The 23,944-nt window shown below is 37.8% G+C and overlaps 1 protein-coding gene across 2 annotated transcripts in view; it reads right to left on the bottom strand.

Annotated features, from left to right (window-relative positions):
• Positions 1-11,275: 11,275 nt before the first annotated feature.
• Positions 11,276-23,944, bottom strand: part of SCYL2 (SCY1 like pseudokinase 2) — a 41,185-nt gene continuing 28,516 nt past the window's right edge. For both annotated transcript variants that reach the window (XM_087764295.1, XM_087764294.1), the window contains 8 exons: positions 23,598-23,711; positions 22,972-23,104; positions 21,055-21,173; positions 20,304-20,404; positions 19,476-19,542; positions 19,261-19,350; positions 18,055-18,174; positions 11,276-17,454 (listed from right to left, as the gene is read on the bottom strand). In XM_087764295.1, coding sequence (XP_087620421.1) covers positions 16,804-17,454; positions 18,055-18,174; positions 19,261-19,350; positions 19,476-19,542; positions 20,304-20,404; positions 21,055-21,173; positions 22,972-23,104; positions 23,598-23,711 — 1,395 coding nt within the window. In that variant the 3' untranslated portion in view covers positions 11,276-16,803. The remainder of the gene's footprint in view (positions 17,455-18,054; positions 18,175-19,260; positions 19,351-19,475; positions 19,543-20,303; positions 20,405-21,054; positions 21,174-22,971; positions 23,105-23,597; positions 23,712-23,944) is intronic.

Below are 23,944 nucleotides of genomic sequence, written 5' to 3'. Positions count from 1 at the left end.
TATACCCCCTGCCCAGAGGAGCCCCTCAACCCCAATGCACCTGCTGGTTTGAACCCAGAGCCACCTTCCCCAGCCTGGTCATTTATTATTGATGTTCCTGGGCCCTTGGGCAGACAGATGCAGAGGTGCATTGGTGCGATGCTGTTTGAATAAGCAATGAAAGACCGGCTATAAATTGAATGTATTGCATTTTTGAAACACGAAGTGGCTGAAAGAGGTGAACCAGTCCAATTCAACATGACTTCATGACAATAACACACTTTTCCTAGCACGGCGGAAAGTATTTAATGAAAACATTTGTGGAAATGCAGCCTGCCAGTACGCTCGTAAAGCCTGCATGATGGTTGGAGTCAAATAAAGAAATTCTGCTTTCGACAAGGCCTCTGTTATTGGGTTTGGGTTATGCATGACAAGAGAAAAAAAAAAAAAAAAAAAAAAAAAAGAAGCCCCTTTTCATATTGGTTTTGGGCTCCTGTCAGCCATTCCCTGTTCCCCGGGTGGACAGGAAGGCAGAAACCTTCCAAGTTGTTAGAAAAATGGAAAGCTTTGCATTTTCCACATTCCCCTTGCTCCTAAGGAAAGTTAATTAAGAGCCTGTCAGTGCCTCATCAGGCCACCAGCAGGAGAAGAACTGTATTCCCCTAGAAGCCCCCAGCTGTGAGCAGCCACATGCTGCAGGTGGGGCAGGCAAGGAGCTGCCCACCCATGAACCCTGGCTCCTGCTTTGCCACCAGCCACCTGGTGCCCCTGAGCAAGATGCTGTGGTTCTGGTCCCTCGCTCTTGCCCTGTATTTGTTATTATCCTTCCAGGCACAAGGGCCACACTTTTTCCCCTAACTTCTGTTCAGAGCTTGGTCTACCCAGACTCTACAGAGAGAGAAGGAAAAAGAAAGCAAGAAAGTTATTCCTCCAGAGAAACAAACCAGATCTGAGTTGTTTTCAGCTGCCTTAGGGCACTTACAGACTCATTTGGGTGTTTGACCTGAGTGAGTAGGATTGAGTGGGATGTAAATTTGGGCCAATGCAAGGCAAAGGCTATCTGTCCCTCCATTCCTCCCCGGCTCCTTGCATAGGCCACCAGTCTCTGGGTTTTAGATGTCTCCATAATACAAATATCAAACATCTGGATTGTCCCAGCTCCACTATGAGGAAGGCAATATTGGAAAAAACACTTCCTCGTGATTAGGTGAGGCACACAAACAGCATGCACTGAAATCTTTTATTCCTAGTATAAACATGAAGGGAAGGGGAAGGGGAAGGGGAAGGGGAAGGGGAAGGGGAAGGGGAAGGGGAAGGGGAAGGGGAAGGGGAAGGGGAAGGGGAAGGGAGCAGTACGTGGGACCTGAGGAAGTTTTGCTTGGCTGGAGTCTCTTTTATTGCAGAACTGGTTACAGTTTCTTTCTCTTCTTTGAATAATTCATGTACTGTAGAGCAGTGTTGGAAAACTCCAGGCTCACACATTTGTCCTAGCAGAGACTCCCCCCATAGTGAGCAGTAAATGCAGCTAAGGTCCATGGGGCCAGCCAGCTCCCAGCACTACTTACCCATGTGCCTGTAGCAGAGCTTCTTTGAGTGTATTTCTGTTTAGTTGGGTTGAACAGCAACTGCTCTCACTGCCAACTCAAGGACTGCCTGGTAAACCCTCCATGCAGCGTGTCTTGTTGCCCTGGGAGCAGCTGCACCTCCTCCTCACACCGCTCAAGCTTGAATCTGGCCATCTCCACAGCTGAGCAAGAGGAGGCAATTCCTCCTGGTTTCTCACTCCAGATCCCTGGCCCTGGCGCACCCTGGTCACCACTGCGGGAAGGAGCACAGGCCTAACACAATCACATGCACACATTAAAACAAGGTGTCCAATTTTCAGAGGGCACACAGAAAACGAACACTAGCAGGTTAACTGCCAAACATCAGAGGTATGTATATTTGTACCAATATATATATATATATGTAGAAGTGTATAATGAAATTGTCCTCCATTTGCTGACATTTGGGATAGTTTCCTGAATGCTCTTAGGGCAGCTGAACACCTGAGACCACGTAAGAACCCAGCTCCAACCTGGAAATGGTACAAATCCCAGTGCAAGGAATTTGCCTTGAAAGACTGCGGGCTCACGTCAGAAAGTGGTGTTCAAAACTGGTATCTCCCGGCAGCTATGGAACAGAGGGGTTTAGTTCTCCCTTCTTTCTATACTTCTGGTTCTGCTTCAGTTAAAGAGAGCACAGAGCAGACACAAGAAAGGAGCTACGCTCAAAATTTAGTGCTTTGTTCACTTATCCACACATTCTCTAATTGCATTTAGCACGGAATTCTTCGGTCTGTCCTTTGTGCACTTGGGAGTGCTTCAAGCAGCTCCCTCAGAGATATGTCCTAGCTGGCACCTGGCAGGGTACATTCCCCTCACGGATAGAAGGGCTCTCATTAGCAATATTGCCCACCTCACCCCTAGCAGAATTGTCCATTTCTCACAGCAGGTTTCATCTCTCCCTCCTCTTTATGCTTTGCAATCCTTTCACTGCCTGCAGTTCTGCACTGCTGCAGCGGTGGCCCCTTTTGAAATTCACTGACCCTTTCCCCAAGGCTTAAAGAAAGGGTGGTACTCACTCTTGTTTCTCTGCAGGGAGGCTGCTAGACAGCAGCAGCGCTGCTTCTCTGCTTCCTCCTCCCTAGGTCCGCAGGAGTAATAAAAAGCCTGGACTCCAAAACGCTGCTGCAGAGAGTGTCACGGCAGCTTTGCAGTGCCCTGCTCTTGTTGGGGCACTGTCCACAGGGGCACCACCCAATTCCCCACAAGGATGCGCTGGGTGAGGCCATGGCAATCCCTATGCAACTAATCCCAGTACACATTTTGGAGCGTGAGCTAAGGAAATCTCATGTCTTCCTTAACAAGACCTAACACGATAGCCTTGCTGGCCCCGAGTGTCATTGTTCCTACTTTTTTTCCCCTGTTTTAACCCTATGCCTTAATTTTCTTTTGCAGAAATTAAATAATTACCCCATTACGATTCTTCTTCTGATGTCTCAGATCTTCTTAAAACACATTTTGTTATATCATATGACTGTAAGCTTGCTGCTTGCAAGCTGGAATCTAAGTCCAAGACACAGCATGATTTAGGCCTGCACTTGCAAAGAAGTATTTTGCAAAATTAAAACTACTCCTGGATCATATAGCTTGTAGCTACAGCTGAAACTACAGACTCATATCTCCAAAGACCTCTAGTAAGGCTGTATTAAAACTGTATTTTAGAGCCTATATGGACATAAAACCAGCATGCAGACAGCCACTGCTGTGGGCTCTTATACTATCATTACCTGGGGTACTCAAGAATAAAATTAGTTGTAAGAAAACTTGGAAGCTGGTCAAGTCCATGTCTAGGAGATGTGCCGTGCTAACACTAGCTGTGCCTTGCAGACATAGGGCTAGATTCGGGATTGTGGCATCCCCTTAAGAAAACTAAGCATGAAAATGTCAGATCAAGCAATAAACATAGCTCTCACCTGGAAGAATAGTTTCTACAGGTGCAAGTAAATGTACACCTAGAGGCTATCATCTACTTCGTTACAGTTATTTCTTCTGTTGAAAAGCCTGGAAAAATCATCTTTATGCTACTCCTACTGTTAATTCCTCAAAATAATGGTTAGGGTAAAGTCTTTGCCACATTTAAAGGGAGAATTTTGCTACTGGTTTCAGTGCAGACCGGATAGCGTACACATTTCATGCGCAGGTGTCATTCAGACAGTGCACTTTTGTGAACTACGCTTCCCGCTACAGCCTTGCAAGCAGCCACTTCTCCCAGTGTTTGTAAAATATAAAATTTTGAACCCTTTACAAATATTTAATCATCATAGTCATTCACACCCTGACACTAACATCCTGGGAAACTCAATTTAACCTTTTGGTGCCTCTGCTGAATTAACATAAAGCTGCTTCACTTCATGCTGTGTGGTCAGCCTTAATAATAACCAAAGGCTGCTGGTGTCCTCCAGTGGAAACCCACGCAAGTGAAAAGCATTGTCTCAGCCTGGGCAGTCATAGTCAGACTAGAATAAAACCTTGTTAGTTTTTAATTGGTTTCTTTTCAGTTGGAGACCATGTGATCACATCCCCGGTGCTTGTGAGCCGCTTGTTGGATCATGGATCACTCTTGTTATTCCTTTGGAGGAACTTTCCTTTGGTAAAGCGAGTTACCTATCTGTGGCTCTGGGCTTCCCAAGTGAGTTTGTCTTTTAGCTCTTACCAAGAGCTCAAAGGCTAGAAAATCCTGGGTGCCCTGTCTTCCTAACTTAAGATTTCTATAAATTAAATTGAAATAAAACATTTCAATATTTCAAAATTAAATCTCTTTGGAAGTTTTAAATACCTACTTTTGCTTCCAAATGGAGCAAAGTAATGAAGCAGAAGTAGTGAATACTGGTTTCATCTGCACGTAGGCCATACAATTGGTAGACTTTGATGTCAACAGCAGTGTGAGTTTGACAATGCTTTTTCCATGGACAAGACCTTTGTAAAAGTTGTCTGATAGATTTGTTGGTATCTTGTCAAGTGTGTGCTACCCTGCTGCTTATTTTTTATAAAATGTAGCAACTTAGGATCCTAGAAATTTTTACTCCTGTGAAAAGGATTGAAATTGGCTCAAAAGTTAAGAGAGGACACAGAGTAAGAGACAGGATGATCACATATGTTTCATATCAGTAGGATACAAAGCTAAAATCACATTTTGGGCCCTAAGAAATCACAAGATTACAGCTTAGAAAGCATGAGAGTTCTTCTCTAAATGGGTTTACTTTCTGAAGTTTCAGGGAGCATTAAAGTCACTCGAAGCTGAAATTGTCACTTCACCTCAGGAGGCAGAGCATTAAATACGGCAAAGAAAAATCCTACAATAGGAGACAAGAGTTGTAACACTGCACTTCTCCTGAGACTGGGGCACAGGACTCCAGGAACAAAAATGCTCACATGATTCTTGCCCATGGTTAGCTTCTTCAGGGGAGGGGACTGCAGCAGCCTTAGCTTTCTCCTGAAAACAATTATTTCCAAGGAAAAAATGACAACCATGAATTTCATATGAGAGTGTCTTTCATCTTTCATTATATTTCCAACAGAAATCGCAACTGTTCATTAGACGTGAAACTCTGGGGTGAAACCATTTCTCCCTTTGCACTTATATAGTGCCTGGTGTACCGGAGACCCTACTTCTATTGGCACCTGTAAGAGTTGTCATAACATTACATTAAAGAAGGGTACTATAGGAATTCAGCCTTCGAGATTGACGGCATCTGATGTCAAAGATAAAAGGGGTGACCTGGGATTCCATGTTATACAAGGGTTTGGATTAAATGATCAAAATGGTCCTTCAGGTTTTGAAATCTATGGCTTTACAACATCTGCACTTTTCCTCCATAAATGAAAATGGATTCAAAGACTTCAGGATTCTGATTTCTATTTTACCGTATGTGAGAACTGAGTCCTTTCCTGCTGTGTCAAAATGCTTTGTGTTGAGTCAGCCCAAAACAAATTTTCAGATGATATGTTTGTTTCCCTGATGTCTGTGGCAAAACCGACATTAATTTCAAATGGTTAAAAAATTCATCTTTAGTTTCTGCTTCCTGATCAGGTAGCTGATAGGAAAGAAATTTGGTCACAGTTGGACAAGAAATTAAAATAGAGGCTCCTGGGATGCTAACAACAAATAAACCAATAATGGAAATAGGAATTCTTATTTATAGTTTTCCTACTGGAAACTGCTAATTAAATGGTAATTTATTACACCTTACACAGTAAGTAGGAGGGCTTTTAAAAGCATTTCTATGTGGAAAGCTATTATGTGAAGTACATCTGTTTCCCCTCAAAAGGACAGAGCTTCCGTATCATTGCACTAACTACTACAGATATAGAAAACATTTTTTTTATTTTCAATTTCTTACAAGTAAATATGTTAAGCATGAACTTCTTCAATAGAAGCCCTCTCTAAGGTAAAAAAAGTTCCATATATAGAGCCAATAATCACTGTGTAAAATGTAGTTTTCTAAATCTGATATTTTTGTGGCTGACTTTGCAAACACTCTTCACTGCTCTCCCAAAAGTGAATAGGTCTAAATGCTAAGAAAGGGTGACAATACACTGACCAGGAAAAAAAAAAAAAAAAAAAAAGAAAAAAGAAAAAATAAAGATAGTGTATTGAATGTGATGATTTCTGTACACGCAGGAATGCTCTATGCCATTTAAAAACAGGTCCTTTTTTACTTTTGCAAAGCAGTATAAGGAAAGCCTTGTAGCAGGATAGGAACATTTCTATAATGTTTGCAATTTATTTGAAAGTTGCTTGGGTTATAGTGACACCTTATGGTAGTTTTATTATATTTTACAGATCGTTTTGAAGGTTAAGATTTCTTATGGCCTTTTACATGTAGCCTGTCACTATCAGCAAGGAACTGTTTTGATGTTTTTAGAAATCTTTTTGTTAGAAGTTACTCAAAAGATCATTCCATCTCTTCAAATTGGTCTGGTTTCCCTTTCGCCCTTACTAGGAAAATAGATTTTAAAGGGGAATAGTCTTTGGTACTGTTTTCTCTCCATGTTTGACAGATAATCTATGCCAGGCAGCACATACATAACATGCTATTCAAGATTATCTGTGGTGATACCCGACTTGTGAGTACAGTCTCCTACTGGACTGATTCACCAAATTATAGCATGGAGTTCACTGTGTTCCTCTAATCCCAGATCTAAACTCTTTAAAAGAAAACATCATGATAGAAGTTAATGAAAAATCTCTTTCCTTTTAAATACTGTTGAAAACCAAACCTGTAGAATATGTAAGTAAATATCCAAACCAGCTGCTATGTGAAGATCAGAATTTATAAAACCTGCCTTCCTGGGGCTCTCCCTTACATGAATTTTCTAGTGTCTAATATATGAATTATCTCACTCTACAGCCCTTCCCTCACTTGAAGTGCAAATTTTGTCCTTCTAATGAGCCAATGGTTTCCATAAAACTTATATGAATTCCTTACCTTTAGTATTTTAATCACACTCTCATCAAACAAGGGTTGAAAGTAGGCAATAGGTTCAAAGCTGCAAAGGACAGAGGGAATGAGGGAGAAGGATGACTGAGAAGTCACATTAATCTTAAAAACAGAGCTGAAAAATCTATATATGCTACAGTTTCCTCAGAAGGGGGAGTTGTGTTTATGCTGAACTGCACTTAGGACTTATTTATTTTAGAATAAAACAAGATCCAGAATACCTTTTATGTAGCCCCTTCTAATTAAAAAAATGATTATGGCATAGAGAGAGACACAGCTTAAAACGGTAAGTCAACTTTTTGTTTCATTGAGCAAAGTAAGTCTGTTTAAAATTAATATTTTAAGTCCTGACAACCTATGTCAGTGACTATAATGTCATCTCTTACAATCTATAAATTAAAAACTTCAGAAGTCTGGCAAAAACATGTGGGTTTTTTTAAGATATTCATATTGTTCAGCTATCTGAAATCACTGGCTAAGCACCTGGCATCAGCTGCAGTTTTTCTGAAAGAGTCGAAAGGATATCAGTTCTATTTCCATTTAAAAACACTAGTTTTTCAAAGTTAAGAAACTGAGCAACACTGAAGAAGCAACATCTTGTCTTCCCTTACAATGCATGCATAAAAAAAGAACTGAAGAAGAATGCAATTCATCAACTGCGGCACCTTGAAGGACATGGTGACCAGTAACACACAGTTCAGGACAGTGCTTGTAATTACTAATGCTAATACTTCCATTCAAATAAATTTGTTTTAAAACACACAGGTTTAATAAAGTTCCTTTTTTATGAATCTAATCTCTATGTAGTTTTATATACTGTATATTTTACCTACCTTTCACCAGAAAACGTCTGCTACAGCAAAACAGGGAAAAATGAGTAATTTATTCAACTTTCTAATCACAGTCATTCAGTCTAACAAAGTAGTCCCTTCCAACAAAAATAAACACACAGAAATGAAACGTTCCAACAAGTGTGTTATGGCTAAATTAAATTTGAGCTCAAGCAGCTGCCCGTCAGCAGCAGTAGTTGTCAGGACCGGTTAATCTCTTTCATGAGACAGCAGCAGCCAGTACCGCCTGCAGAGGCAAGTTAGGAATTTGAACAGAGCGGGTGGGCGGGGGACACGATCTCAAAGAAAACAGGTCCATGCCTCTGGCGCTGGCACTGGATATTCTGCCGTTTTGGCAGATGACAGTTTCCAGTCTCCTTTCTTCTTTTTTTTTTTTTTTTCAGCCATTCCCTGCAATCTCCCTGTCTACTCTGACCGGTTGCTGTATCACTCTAGGATCTGGATTCGGTAATCCTCTGGATCGCTTACCTGCGGCTGCTTTTAACCTTTCTCCTTCAGTCTCACACTGCCTGTAGAACAGGTAGCAAAGGAAACCCATGCCTACTCATCAGCCACCTCCATCGCGCAGTCTGGCAGCTTGCCAGGGCTGGATCATCAAGCAGAAATGTAGAGCCTTGGGTGAGGATCCCTTCTGCAGCCCCTGATGGCAAAGCAATGATCTCCAGCTGAAGAGCAAGAGGCACAAAGTTCAGGCTGCCGCTGTCTTAAATTCAGCATCCTCTTACCAAGTATCACCAGAAAAAAAAAATTGTCAGAGCCCTCTGATTTTTGTTGCTCTTCTACAATTTTACACGGCCACGTACTGCCTGTGGGCATTGATGCAGGAAAGAAAATCAAAGAGAGAGGAGCTGCAAGAGATGGGTGCACCAAAAGGGCCTGGAAAAGTAGCAGGCACAGAATCCTACAAAAAATTCTGATGAAAGAAGTGCTATACATGGGATTGAGTTCAGTTAAGCTGGCAATTATGTGTGAAGAGACCTCCACTTACTTAATTTCTCCCATGTGCAGAAAATCAAGGCTTTGTACTATCTATGTAATGAAAAGAATAAGGAAACACCTCCTACCCAGCAGCCAGTTTATGATCTGATCAGCTTAAGTAGCATTTACAGGGCTTGTTTAATCAAAGAGCTTCAACTGTGTGGTTCTGTGGCATATATAGTGCAAAGGTGGTATTTCATTGCAAATCTGTTTCTTGTAATGGTTGTCAGTAAGAATCAAGCAATAAATTCTTTCAGAAACACAAAGCACATATGCACAATTGAACTACAAAAAACTCAACTAATTTTAAAGAGTTTCCTGCTTGCCAAGTTACATGATAAAAAACCAAAATAATCAAATCCTGTATGGGATAACAATGAAAATACATTAACACTTTATATTGAAATCACTCAGATAGCGGAAGTGGCATTTAGTATCTATCAAGTCGCAAAGCCACACCAAACCCTATTTTGCTATTTTTATCAAGGCCTTGAGTGCAGCTGCTATATTGGGCTTTATCCCAACACATCAAAGTTGTATGTAGTGTGTTCCAAATATTTCAAATTGTATTTTTACTTTTTTAGATACAGATTTTTTCTATTTCATAACCAAGTAAAGTGAGGGTTTGTAACATAAGGCTTTTTGGGGAAATGCTACATTTAAGGTTCCTGTTTAATAACAAAAGTATGCAAAGGACATTTTAGTGTAATTTTATTTTTCCTGATTTTCCTGCTCTTATTTTGTAAGGTACAATTGTTGTAAGATACAATAGATGTAGGATACAATTATTTTTATAAATTCTTAAAAATAACCCCAACAAAACAAACAAAAAAACCCACAAAAGCTATCTGGTGCCGCGTAAGGATAGATTGTTTATAGAAGTTTATTGCTCTAGTTACAGATGTATCTGATTGCTTCATTAGCATTTTTGCTTATTTGTACATATTTGAAATCAATTCTGTGACATCAGCTAAGCAGTTACAGCTCTGGTGCTGTAAGTAAGCATTTATTTTGTCAGCATAGCAGGGGAAGAAATCTCTCTGGTTTTTGGTTTCTTTTGTAGCTTTTTGAGTTCTCTTCTCCAGTATTTGATTTTTCTGTTCAGAAAGTAAACCAGTTATTCCTCCTTGTGGTATCTGTTTCTTAAGACACCTGCTAGAAAGCAAGCTCTTCAAAGTTTTGTTTTTGTTTACTCTTACAAACCATAGGCTTAAGCTAGCATGAAGGAGACATGGAGACAGACATGAACAAACGCTGCCTGTGTAGTAACTTCAGCTCCCAACACAAAACCCCTCAGTTTTCAGGTAAAAGATAATAATGTTTTGATTGATATAGTTTCAAATGGAGCTTCTCCTTTGATTATCCTTGATTTTAATGACTAATTATTGCAGAACAGTGTAAAACTTAGTCTTTTGAATGTCCTGCAAAAGGTTACCCATGATGCATTCTAAGAAAGTCCATTTAAAAGGCCAAATAATGATTAAGGTACAAGCAAAAAGCCTGACCAAAAAAATGTCAAAAATTGGTAAGTAGATACAGGCAGGCCATTAAATTGCTATCGTTTCTAAGTTCCAGGTTGCTCCATGTCCACGACTGCCTTAATTTGCAGGAAGAAACTGCATTAGAGCCGTAATAATATAGTTCATAGGCAGGTGTCCTACAGAGGAAAAAAAGGGAAGATATTTTTTTTTTAAGTAAGTCTATCATTTAACTCTAAAATTCATGCCTAAAATACTTAGTAAATTATTTTAGAGCTTGAATAACGAGTATTTATTTAGCTGCTCTTAGGTTTGGGCATGGATAGGAGTCTATTTCTTAATTCCTGGTTTATAAGTTTGGGGGTAATTGATCTGTGATCTGCTGAGCAACTCAAGGCAGACGCTTTGTCTGCAGGGTGCCATCAAGTATGTCTCAACCTTACTGAAAGTTCACTCTCTTGTCTTCTGCTCCTATTGACTGAAAGCTGGCATAAAAGGCAGCTGTACGCCCCTGATGGATAAAGCTGTGGAAGGAATGGGGATGCTGTCTTCCTTAGCAAATGAAAATGAAGAGGGAAATGGAGCCACCTGATGCTACCTATTTCCACCTAACCCATGTCTGTCTTCTTTTACTCTCTCCTCCCGTACCTTCTCCAGCCAACAACGATGCTTCTAAGCAGATCAGATCTCAGATGCCTCATACTTGATCAACTTATACCTTACAAAAAGCTGAGTACTAGCTTCCTTCAGAGTGCTGACAGACTCTAAGCCTGACAAAGCAGTGTATCTTGAAACCCAGGTTTAGAGAAAGGGCTGGTTTCTGGGTAAACGAGCAATGAAAATACAAATTGAGATCACTCTGTGGCATCAGAATCCCAGATTCTGACACGGGCTTAGTGTGCTTTCAGAAAAAGTAAATGCTAATTTTAAAGACATCTAGTGCGTCAGTTTTTCCCCAAACTTTTATTCTTTGCATGAAGGCAGTATGTGATCACATTTTACAGATGTCTGGACAGCAATCATTCTAAGAAATGAACTCAAAATTACATGGGATAAAATGTATTTCAAACAAAATACAAAGTGATAAAGTTTTCTAAATAAGATACTATTAGTTAACTTTGTGGAAATTTTAAATAAAAATATCTTCCAACATGAAAATATGAAAAGTTCATTTATTTCCATAGGCAATCTCATTCACAGTACAAAGTGATATGAATTTCTTGAAACTGTCACTGTACCTTTTACATATTTTCTAAGTAGCTGATCTAAAAGTTGATACAAGAATAAATTTGTTTTTGAAGAGCTGTCCAATAAACCAGATATACACTAATGCCATGCTATGACAGTTCTAATTATGAATCACAGCTGACACTACAGTAACATCACTTTATAAATCTCATGAGAATTCTAATGTTTTACAATCAAAACATAAAACTGCCACTAGTACAGAGACTGTACGATTAGACAAATAAACAAGTATTAAATATTTTGCACAAGGCCTGAGTTCACTATAACACATTTTGATTTACAACTTCATCTCAGAAATCTGTACAGCAGTTAGAACTGTTTCAGAGAACTTAGAGACAATACAACCTCAGGGGCTTATTTGTTCTGTTGATACAAGTGTGAGGCCTGGAAGGCAAGACGATTTGGTGTATGAGTCCAAGGTTTTACTGCCTTGGGTAATTTTCTTGAAAAGCAGTGAAATCCTAATGGAAAGTTAGGTACAAGGCAGGACCTCACTTGAAAATCAGCTAACTCATCTGAAATTCTCCAGATAGGTTTCCTCACAGCTATTTCAGAGTAAAAGTTCACAATGAGTATATAAAATGCAGCATATCTCTTAACAAAGAACAAAAAAGGGTCACATATACAACAGGGTATTTTTTCTGTACTCCTCCTCCCTATATTTCTTTCACTGGAAATGGCACAAATCCGCAATATCCCACCCACCCCCAATAAAAAACTCCTAATCAATAAACAAAGGTCACTCTAAAGTCCAAAAACTTAATCTGCAATGAGAGATCCAGTGGTCATAAGCTTATGTTTTAAAAACTTTCCTTTTCTGCTCAAGTCAGGTAGATATAGGCAGACTAAGCATGTAAATTTATAATAGATAACAAAAGTATCATATCATTGTTAGCCTGTATGGAAGCCTTGTGGAATTTGATTCAAACCTAACTTCTCATTTAATCTTCGCTCTTTTGGTGCAATTGAACTGAAAATTCTAAAGTCCTGTAAACTATATACACACTTACTTATCTATCTACAGACATAGATAACATTATAACAGGGGTTACAATACAAAAGTTAACACATGTTTTTCTTACTTTAAAAGGCCATCAGGGTATTTGTTATAGTTCCACATAAATGTGAAACAGGTGTTGCTAAAAAGACAAAACTTAACAGAAAAGGAGAGTTTTAAATAATAAGGTTTGAAATGTTATGCACCTATACATCCAAAAATTCAGCCTTTTGCTTGGGGTATTCAGCATCTGTGTAGACCTGTAAGGCCACGACTTCCCCAAGACATTTCTAATTCACATCACCATTGAGAGAGGGAGACATAGTATCTTCATTAAAACAAACTAGGGCATCCTACCCGTCTTCCCAATAACATTTCTCTCCCCATCATCCAAATAATTGGTGGGCTCCTTTACCTTTCAAAAGACTCCTCTGGTACTGCCGTCCTCCTGCATAAGCAGGTTCCACAGGCGGTTCTGTGCTGTATTCAGAATGCTTGTGTGACAAGGAACAAAATCTGCTCCCCCCTCCATCCCTGAAACGACACGTGCTGTTTCACTCCCTGTTTCTCTCTTCTTGAGTGGCAGACCTAGGGGCTTCTGAGCTAATCTGTAACTCAGTAGTTTCAAGGTTCCTCTCCATCAGCCCCAGCAGACAAAGTTTTTCAAGCCTCTTTTATACAATCCTTCCGTCCAGCAGGATTAGTTTGTTTTCTAAGACTGAGTTTTCAGAGGATTCCTCAGAGACTTTCATACTTCAAAGCAAATGGAAACAACAATTCTAATACGGAAAACACTGCTGTCTTGGTGCAGTCACGTTCATTTAGCATACACCAGAGCAGCCAAAGGACAACCGATGCTTATACTTAAGACAGGCAGCTATTTCTCCTTCTTTTCACCTTTTGGAGTAAACATAATATAGATAAATCAATTTAAGAATAGGAACTTATTCCCTTCTCTTTACCTCTCCTTTACAAACGGATGTAAAGTAAGCCAGGTGGGCTCGGCAGTTCAGCCCAGACTCTGCTCTAATTTCCACAGTGGAATGAAGATCTGCTTGCAGTGCCTGAGCACAGTGGGTGCACAGGGTGGAGGCTGTAAGGTTATGATATAACCTGCCAGGCTTCCATATTTTTTCCTTTAAATTATGTTGAACACAAAGGGCAGAAATTTTGCGTAATTTACAGAATTGTTGAGGACATTGTCATAAGAACTTATTTTATATCAGGTTACTTTTTCAGTAACAGAATGTGCAATTTCTTAATCAGATACCAATTTCAAACCTGTGTTCTCCATTTTGTTTTGCATTAGGGGTAGACAGTCCCTCTGCTTCATGCCAAGCTGTATATAACACTGCTTTCCAAGTCCAGAAACAGAAGGCCCCTGGAATGCCCACACTTTGTAACATTGTTCCTTCCTCCTCCTACTTCTCATACAACAACCTAGATGTGAAGTACAACTGTTGCTCTCAAACAATGGTATTCACTCTGGCCGCAACATGAATCTTCCAGCCTTTTGCAGGGCCTCAGAACGATGACTTGGAAGTGGAGAGATCAAGTGGACAAGGCTTCCTAAAGAAAAACTATTGTACCAGTAGCCAAGTGGCACATGGCCTTGGTGACTTACCTGTTTCCTTTAAGTTAAGAAGAAATAATTAGTGAACTTCACACACACCCAGTTTCCTGACACCCTAAGCAGGAAGCATCTACAAGGAAGAGGGATTTGACCCTCTGATTTTATCTGTTTTTTCTTTTTTTATTTTTAAATAACTGGAAAAATTTGTTATAACTTTCATAAGCACCCTTTTCAGCTTGCTTTGTTATTACTCTTCTACTCTGGTCATTCTGTAAATTGCATCAAACAAGAGAAATAAAAATTATGTTCTCAAATATAAGTAGGAAAAAAATCATATTACTTGAGCAGATAAAGATCTTATTCCATCACATTACCATTGCACAGAGCCTCTCAATTTGAATTTGCAGGATTTTTTTTTACTTAGTTCTTGCAAATTAGATTATATTCTCAGATAGCCCATGCCAAAAGCACATACTCCAAATCCCACACTTTAGGAGGTCTAGCATATAAAATTTAAGCAATTTTTTCAGTTAATTTTCCCTCCAATAGGTTAAATTAAAATCCAGTTCTGAAAAGCCCCCAGTCTAGGGGGATCAGGGACTGAAACCCCAGATCAGGACACTGACATTTAAGACTGCCTTTACCATGGATGTATTAATTTAATACATTGTAGAGTCCTAAGAGGTGTTATTTTTAATATAACCTTATTTTCCAAATAATTTAGAGGAATACAGATTCAAGTAATTCTTCAAAGGCTTGCCTAAGATACCCTAACAAAACGTAGCTTTCCAGAGTTGACATAAAAGAAGACATTAGTGTGATTGAGAGTATAGAGTACCAGTAACCATAAATGAACTTAGTTTAGCCGTTCTAGTATTGTCTTAAGTTTACACAGATATCTTAACATAACCTACAATGTTTACCATGAATATTAACAGCACATAAGCATCACAATGTGTTAGGTATTGTTTTCTAAACCACAATTTCACTGGTCCCAGGTATTTTAAAATAATAGGACTAAGGCAGCAGCTATAATACAATAAACAATTATTTAAGAAATATGCTTAATGCTATTACCGCTTAGAACTGTGGAAATATAACAAAATACAAGTCACATTTACAGCATAAGGCCCTTTGGTTTCTTAAGCAGCAAATGAAAGAACAATTTCTTCAGTGAAAGGCTTTGAAAAATAAAGCATGTAGGCTTTCCATAAAAAAGGTAACTAGCTCTTTCCTTCTCAAAATAGCCAGCTATAGTCTTCAAAATATTATGTAAGAAAGCTCCTGAAATTCCTAGGAAAGAAAAAGTGAAAACCCAAGAGTAGTATCTGACAGAGCAGAGATTCTATCATGGGCAAGCTGAACATACACCTTCTGGGAAGTAGAAGAAACTACTGTTTGGTGTTCTGGAGAGCTTTATTAAATTTGGAGTAATACAATAAAAAGGATCTGAAATACTTATATTCTAGAGCTTACAAATCTGTCTTTGAGAACTTGCTTCATATTCATCTATCCTTCATAAGGACTTGAGTTAAAATTAAAATGAAATTGTTTATTCTAGTCAAGGCAATTTACGGCAGTCTACTTTTTCACACAACCATGTGCAACTTGTACACGGCAATCCTTTTCCATCTTCCCAGTGGAGCCAAAATCTATGAAGCCATTCAAGATATTTCTGTGTAACTAAAGAGCGTGGCAGTCAACATCTGAATTTTACAGAGAACATACTTTTGAGGAGGTTCCAGAACTACTCATATTCTTTTTTCATGCCAGTCAGAAGCAGTATCAAATTAGCCAAAACACTGGAATATATAATAAATGTGATCATGTCACCACATGTATTTTAAAACCCTCCTTAAGTGGTACGTTGCTTTTGTTACGTGGCTGGTAACAAGGCATTATAAACCAGGTTGTAAAACAGCATGACCACTGGAGCAGTGTTCTTACTCTGTCCCAAACTTGCACAAAATTTTAAAACAACTGCTTATGCCTCCTGAATCTTGTTGTAGTTTACTGCCACACTAATTTTAACTATCTTGTAAGAGACGAAATAAAAAATATTTTCTCTTCTTAGCCTCTTACACAGTTACTGGTTAGAGATCTTTCTATGTAACATGGCTAACAAAACTTTTTGAGGCAGCATAAGAATTTACTTTTTGCAAACTGTCATATGGCAAAATGAGTTTGTGCCAAATTCAGGCAACACATATCATCAGTAAGAAATTAGCAGACACAGAAAGGATTGGGCTGCAGAATTGCATTCACTAGTGTTATTACCCCTTAAGGATTTTTGTTGAATTTAAGAAACAAAATTTTGTAGGAAATTTCACAGGAGTTGATTGAGTACACTTCTGAATAATTTTGAAATACTTAGCTGCTTCTTTTTCAATTGAATATATGCATCCTACCTTCAGTGCTCTGATGTTCAGCAAAGAGACAGGAAATCTTTAGCATGTAAGAGGACTCTGCACTTACACAATTACACTGCAGTACCAGGTGAATGCAAAATCAAGTCTTTTTTCCAGTGCAAGTGTCTTTACTTTGCTCGGCTGAAAGTTTCCCCAAGTCATGCTTTTACTAATCAAAAAAAGATGTTAATCAGCTTACCCATGATCCAAATTTCAGCGAACTTTGAAAGAAGAAAACAAAACATTTTACCCAAAAAGATCTTTTAAGTCATTACTAGCTGAACTGCTGTTTGTCATTGCGTTTGCTGGTTGTGCAAAGTTCTGAGGAGCAAAGAAAGGATTACCCTGTATACCAAAGCCAGGCTGTCCTATCATGTTCATCTGAGGTGCCAAGGCTGAACTGCTCGCACCTGGGGACCCTTGAGGGGGTACAAACTGATTAACCCACTGGCTTGATTTCTGTTGAGCCAACTGTTTCATACTAACTTTGGGTTTTTGAGGACCAAAAAGATTATCTAAAGCAGACATATCTGGGGGTCTGTTTTGTTGTGCCAGTGGAGAGATTGCAGATGCAGCATTCATAGGACTGTAATTTGGCATATTGGCAGTTGGTACAATGTTCATCTTGGTTGTTGCTGTTGCACTTGGACAACTGAAGAAATTCTGAGTGGTGGGACCAGCTCCCATACTGAATCCAGCAGTCTGAAAACCCATATTAGTATTTAGTCCATTTGTTATATTTCTCTTTGTGTTGTCAATAGGTGATGAAAATCCCATTCCAACACCCATAGAAGGGACAGAAGAGAAGCTGTTTGAAGATGCAACTTTAGCTTTGTTGATAGAATGGCTAGTCAAAGACGACATATTATCTATCAAGGTATCTGTCAAGTCTTTTGTCTGCAAAATACATAAAATGCAGTTAAATGCTTTTCCTGTACAAACACTCTAGCAACAGTCTTTATCATTGCTCCTGCAGAAATTAGATTTTTTTTTTCCCAGAAGTTAGAATTTACTGCATGGAATTGGGCATGAAATGTAATTATACACAAAAGCAATTAGGTTATTTTCATTCTTTGCTACTTAGAACTAAATTTTATGCAGCTTTAATTTGACAACTAAGACTATACACGATGTACTACTGTGACATTTTCTTACATGCCCCATTCCTATCCCCAAGCCCTTTATATATGTAGTGAACAAACTCTTTGGAGCAAAACCTTTTTTAATATGTGCTTTTTCCTTCTCTAGAACAACGGCCTTCCAATAATAATTATTCCATTGGAAACTCCTGCAATTTAAGAAGTGGGAAATATTGCTAATGATGCAAATGGAAGGCAGATTAAAATTTGTTTTAGTTTTTCTCAGCTGTGCCATTGTATTACTAGTGAAAACAAAGGTGACTCACAGGAGAAAAAAATGCTAAATGCATACAGCATCTGAATGGAAAAAAGCATCACAGCTCCAATGGAAACAGTGCAGTAGTTTGTTCTTTCTCACCTGCTTCACTGGAGGTGTTATTGCAGTTGCTTGTGGCTTAAGAGGTTGCTGGCTTTTCAGTTTCTGTGCCTGTTCTTGTTCTTTAGCTAACTTTTGCTTCTCTTCAAGTGTAAGTGATGCCTTTAAAAGGGAAAGTATTGACACTAAGTTGCACAGAATGGTTATTCTTACGTTGATATTTGTATTTCATAAATAGCACTGTCGTTTCAATATGTGGTAGAACAATACATATTATTTATACAAAAGAGAAAGTAGATAAGCACAAAATTTATTATAATATTTATCATATTGCTAAAAAGTACTTAAATAAATACAATATTAAAAGTAGCATAATGAGAAATTTGAGCAGATCTCAAATAAAGAGGTATCACAACAAAACCGTTTTAGCTTTGCCTTCTTAATGTTGGGCAGAAGAAAAAGTGTTCTTCACAGTTTTTGTTTTTATATGGTTACCAGCTGGCACTTGATATAGAACTGCAACTGACCATGGAGTTGGAAAGGGAATTTTAAGATTGCTTAAGAGGCTTTTCAGGATTTTAACTCTACTTTTGTTAATGATGAAGGATAAAATCATAAAATCATTCCCCCTTAGTCCAAAATTACTGAGAGGGTTCAGATAACTAGAAATGAAAATGGTAAAATGTATAGATTCTGGGGAGCCATTTACATAATTAATAGCATGAAAAGAATTTTACAATAGTTTATGCTTATGTTTAATATTCTATGTCATGTCATGCTTTTTCTTTGCTTCTTTTATTTATCCCCATATTGACTGTTCATTTTCATTTTACTTTGAATTGTACAGTACATGTTAGTCTCTGCCACTACATGAAATTCTACATTTTATCTTCATCTCTGTTTGTAATTTTATGATAAAGTTGCTTATTTTGATCTTCCCATCTAAATCCGCTGCTGAGTTTCAGTTTCATTGAAATCTATAATTAAGGAGAAAGAAAATGATGAAAAATTTATAATCCTCATTGCTGCCTGCTTTGTACAAAGCTATTTTCAAGGATATGATTTGAACATTTTTCAGTGGACCTTCACATGTGACTATGTATGGTGCTGTGCTATACAACAGCAGTTAGTTTTTCTTTTGAAGCTTTAAATATGGTAAGTATTTACCTATACTCCTTTTATGCAACCGTATCAGCCTTGTATTAGACAGATGGATGTAACAGGATTCCAAAACAAAGTAAAACACACCTTTTTCTGTTTTGATGACATCTCATTCTCTTTACTCTCAGATCCACTGGTTAGAAGGTCAGTTCCACTAGTATTAAATACCTTGTCAATCTGTTTAAGTTCAAAGAAACAAAACTTAGTTATTTGAAATGTTGTAATTTAACGTAACATAAATATTGACTAAGTAATTTTAAATTTCTATATATAAAGTAACGCAATAAAATATTGTTGCTTACCTGATTACTTGTACTACTAGATCTTGCCTCTTCAGACACACTCATTTGGTTAGCTATATCCAAAGATCTATATAGTGCAGAGTATACATATTACAAAAAGATAACTTAACAGTCACATCCACAACACTAATTCAGCAATGCAGATTATTCTTCTGCATTTAAATAATACAAAAAAACCCTGCATTATGAAAGCACTGCCATTTTTATAGAATGCCTGCAGGAGACTGGGAAATGTTAATATTTTCAATTGTAAAGGTTTCCTAATGATCATTTCTCATGGTCTTAGTTCCTCCTTTTGAATGAGGTGACACAGACTTTGGGTAGTCCAAGTTAATTTGACTCAGAAATCTCACCTCGTATCAGACTCCATACAATAGCTCTAAATACCTTCAAATATCACTGCCTTCTAAAAGGCTGCAATGTTTATGTTTCTCCAGCGTGGTTTATGTTCTCAACAACTACAGAAAAGCAACTTAGCATATAGAATTAAGACATAAACTGTACTAGTGGAGCTCAGTATGAACTTTTACATTTAATGAATTAATTAAAAATTATTGACCCAAAATAATAAACTGTGACTGAACTGTATAAAAGTGAAGGATTTTACTCTATAAAACCATTGACATCACAATATTATTATCATTCTAGGACTAATAAATCCTTGCTGGCAACTGTGCTTATTTGAGGTAATTCTCAGCTACTGAAATAAGAATTACCTAGATTTTTTATTGCTAGGGCTAGAGTTTTCTCATAATTGCTAAAAAATTAACTGAAATTTATCTCTGCTCACTTGTTCCTTCTCTAAAACACCTGTAAATAAACACTTACTTCTGTTGCTCTTGCATGACATGAAGTTGCTCAAGTTTTGTTTTATGCTCTGCTTCCAGTCTATTAAGCATATCTTTTATAACACAAATAAAAGAATTGAACTGTAAAAGAAATATGCAAGAAGTTTGGATTTTGCAGTGATAGAATTCAGACATGTATAACTTAAAAGGTAATATCTCATAAAACTTACAATACACAATGTCAGATAAATGGCAGATTTTTAAATAATTTATAATCCACCTTCACTATCTTCCACGAGATACCCAACTACAAGCAGAGTGTATACTGAAACAGTGAAAAATATATATCACTAAAAAAAAGTGGGGCAACCCAGACAAAAAAACCACAGATGAATATTACCAGATTAATTAAAAAAAAAAAAAAATCCTATGATTGCCCTTCTACATTACCTGCAACATTTACAAACAAGCACAAGGGAAGAAACATCAATATTGTACTTCAGCTTTTAATTTGAGTTGTAATTATATTAGTAGCCAACTGCTTTTGCAGGATATTTGGAAGGTGATAGCATTATCTTTGAAATTTTATACTAGAGTTTTCAGATCCACTGAAAAATAACAAGCTTTAAACATGCAAATACAGTAATACTGGAAGGCTTCTTGGTTTTGTTTGTTTGCTTTTACAGCAGACATAGACATACAGTAATGTATGAATTTTTATCTGACAACAGTTTAAATCTATTCTCTGTCAATTTATCAAGTAAAAGCAGGCAACATAGTCATGTTCCTACCTGATTGAGATTAAGATTGTTCTCAATACTAAGAGGAATGAGGTGGGGCAATACTTTTCCTGCAAGCTGTTCTTTGGTAATTCCCAACTTCTTATGAGTAAATGTACATTTGTAAATACCTGATGTGTAACACCAAAACAGCAAAAATTGTTAAGATTAGTAAACAATGTGAACAAAGTAGCACTCTCTATATGTATCAATCATCTGAACATACATTGGCTCTGTATGCAAGAAGGGACAAACGTTACCAACAGAATCGTAAACATAAGTACTCATCCACAACACAAACATATTATAGCAAGAGGCTTTGCCAAAGTTCAGAACAGGAGAAGGTCCAAAGTAATACTTTGCAGGTATGAAACCTGATATTAGGCAATGTATTGTCCTGGTCAATTATCTGAGAATATGCATCTTTGAACAGATCATGAGCAACTGAGTTACCACAAACCGACAAATTGCCACTGAGAAATTAAGCTGCATTAACTAAGCATGTGTTCTCTCTTGGCATACTGAAGTGCCTACAAGTAACTATGACACTGCTCTCTGATTGCATTTTACAAAGATCTTTACCTAAATGTTTGGGGCTGTGTTACACATAGGATCAGAAATCATGCATAGTCTTTATCTGTTCTAAAATCACTGAAAAAAGAATACTGGCAGGCACGAGGGATCCAATGTTAAGCCTACAAGTTCTATAGTGTTTCTGACAGGAGGATTCCTCCACTTCAATAGTCCACCTCTGGTGGTGAACACCGAACATATTAGCATAAAAGAAGCAGCTTTCCTCACTTTCTATGGTTTGTATTAGAACAGAGCTGTCAGCTGGCCAGCCACAAGCTGGAAGGTATTATGATTCCGGAAAAAAGAAGAGCCCAAGTACATAAAATTTATTTCAGCCCATCATTTCCAAAGTAGGGTTCACTTATCCACTGTATCCAAGTAGAATTCAGGAGTAATACAACTAAAGTAAAAGATACACTGTCGCTCACCCTCAGACAGCAAACACAAGTCAAAGCTGCAAAGATTAAAGGAAACAGACAGCTTTAAATTAGTACTATAGATGCCCTCTTGCTAATTTTGAGCAAATCAAAATAATGCTACCATCACATATTATTCCAGTGTTTAATGAGGGCTGCTGCTGGTACAGCTCAGCTTGTTACAAATGGTCTTCTGTCTACTACTTTGTTGTTGGTAAGAGAAATGGTCACTGTCTTCCAGACTTGGCCACGCAGTCACACCTCTTTCTTGGCGGTAACTCTGGTCATCTGGTCTCCTTGAGCCCATTTAAGTTGTTAAAAATCACACATCCAAGCACCAGAGCGGCACTAGGAAAGCACAACTGGGAGTGAGCCTCCCGTTCCAGAAGTAGCAAGCCATTTGGTTTTGTTAGCTGTTTTGTGAAACCTCACCCTCCATTTCAGTGCAAAGGCAGCCACGTTTGCTTAATTGTCCAACAAAATGAGCCTAACAAAACCTGCAGTGAAGAGCAGTAGATCTGTAGACAATCATTTATAGCATCTGACATGCAAGAGCGGTAAGAGAAGGCAACAGTAACATCCTAAAAGATCCAGCAAGGTGCTCAGCACCTGAAAGAAGACAGATCATATACTCTTCTGAGGAAAACAGCCTTTCTGGCTGTGTGGACCATACAGTCCATGAAGGTGTCAGCCCAAGAACTGCAATGAGTACTCAGAACTGCATTGGGCGTCGTAGACTACAAAAGTATGTACTAGTGTTCAGAAGTACCAGCAATACATAAGGTAACTGAACAGGGGCATACTTAAGAACCAGAAACAGCAAGTTTTTAATAGTCATTTTAGCGATAGACTACGTAAACATTATCAATGATAATACAGAAACCTTTCAGATTTACAACATCAAAGCACAAAAGAGGAGAAAGTTGAAAGTATTAATTACCTAAAATTCCCATTAGCACTGCAGGTTCCTTGGATGGAATTTGTTGTAGAAAAGGTAAAATATCGTCAAGCACAAACCATTTATCCAAGTACTCCAAAATCTTGCCTAAGCACACTAGTGAGTTTACCCGGACCTGTGAAGTGTGATAAGAATTAAACAAACTTTTTACTATACTTTTGCCTAAGAAAAAAAAAAAAACACAACACCTTACAAAACTCAGAATAAAACAGATGCTACTGAAACTACAACCTTCATAACTGAAAATTCAAGGCAAGTTAAAAAAAACCCTTCTGTGTCATGAAAGGAAAATACATATAGTTACACACTGCTTACAAAACTTTGGCTTTTCTGCAGGACAAACACTGTTAATGTATATTATTATGGCACACACTTCAATTTTTACAGCATTATTAATGCAATAAGTTGTTAACAACTTTAAAAATTGTTAGAGTAAAAAAGTGAACAATGCTTTTGTATTTGCAAAAAGTAAAAAAAAACCAAACTCAAAAAGAAATCAGAGCACATTGATGGGCTTTTCTTTAAAGACGCAACAGCAGAAAAGCCAAAGTAATTAAAGGTAACAACATTTTTTGAGGACTGGGAGATAAAATTATTCGGATACTTACAGCAAGAGAAGAAGTTTGCAAACAGGCATTTTTAATTCTTGGAATTAATGAATTTTTCATTGATGGGTAATCTATTAAATTGGCAAACGTGGGAATTATGTTTAGGCAAAGCTCCTATTAAAAAAAAAAATCTGCGTAAGTTTAAAAAGAAACATGCATGTTTATTATAAAATTAATACTAATGTTACTCAGGATCAAAATTAGTTTAAAATGTCTTCTTAAGCTTTCCTTTTAAGAAAATATTTAAGGAAATATCATGTTCAACTAAGCTGACCTTAATCTATCAGACTCACGTAAAAATAGCTAGAATAATAAAGCATCATGATATGTATATAGAACCTTGGAAA

Source organism: Nipponia nippon, unplaced genomic scaffold (assembly GCF_047370975.1).
Source record: "Nipponia nippon isolate SJK-2023a ecotype South Korea unplaced genomic scaffold, ASM4737097v1 scaffold_3, whole genome shotgun sequence".
NCBI classification, from domain to species: domain Eukaryota; kingdom Metazoa; phylum Chordata; class Aves; order Pelecaniformes; family Threskiornithidae; genus Nipponia; species Nipponia nippon.
The sequence above is the reverse complement of the archived record's forward strand: the minus strand, read 5'-3'. Positions and strand labels throughout refer to the sequence as shown.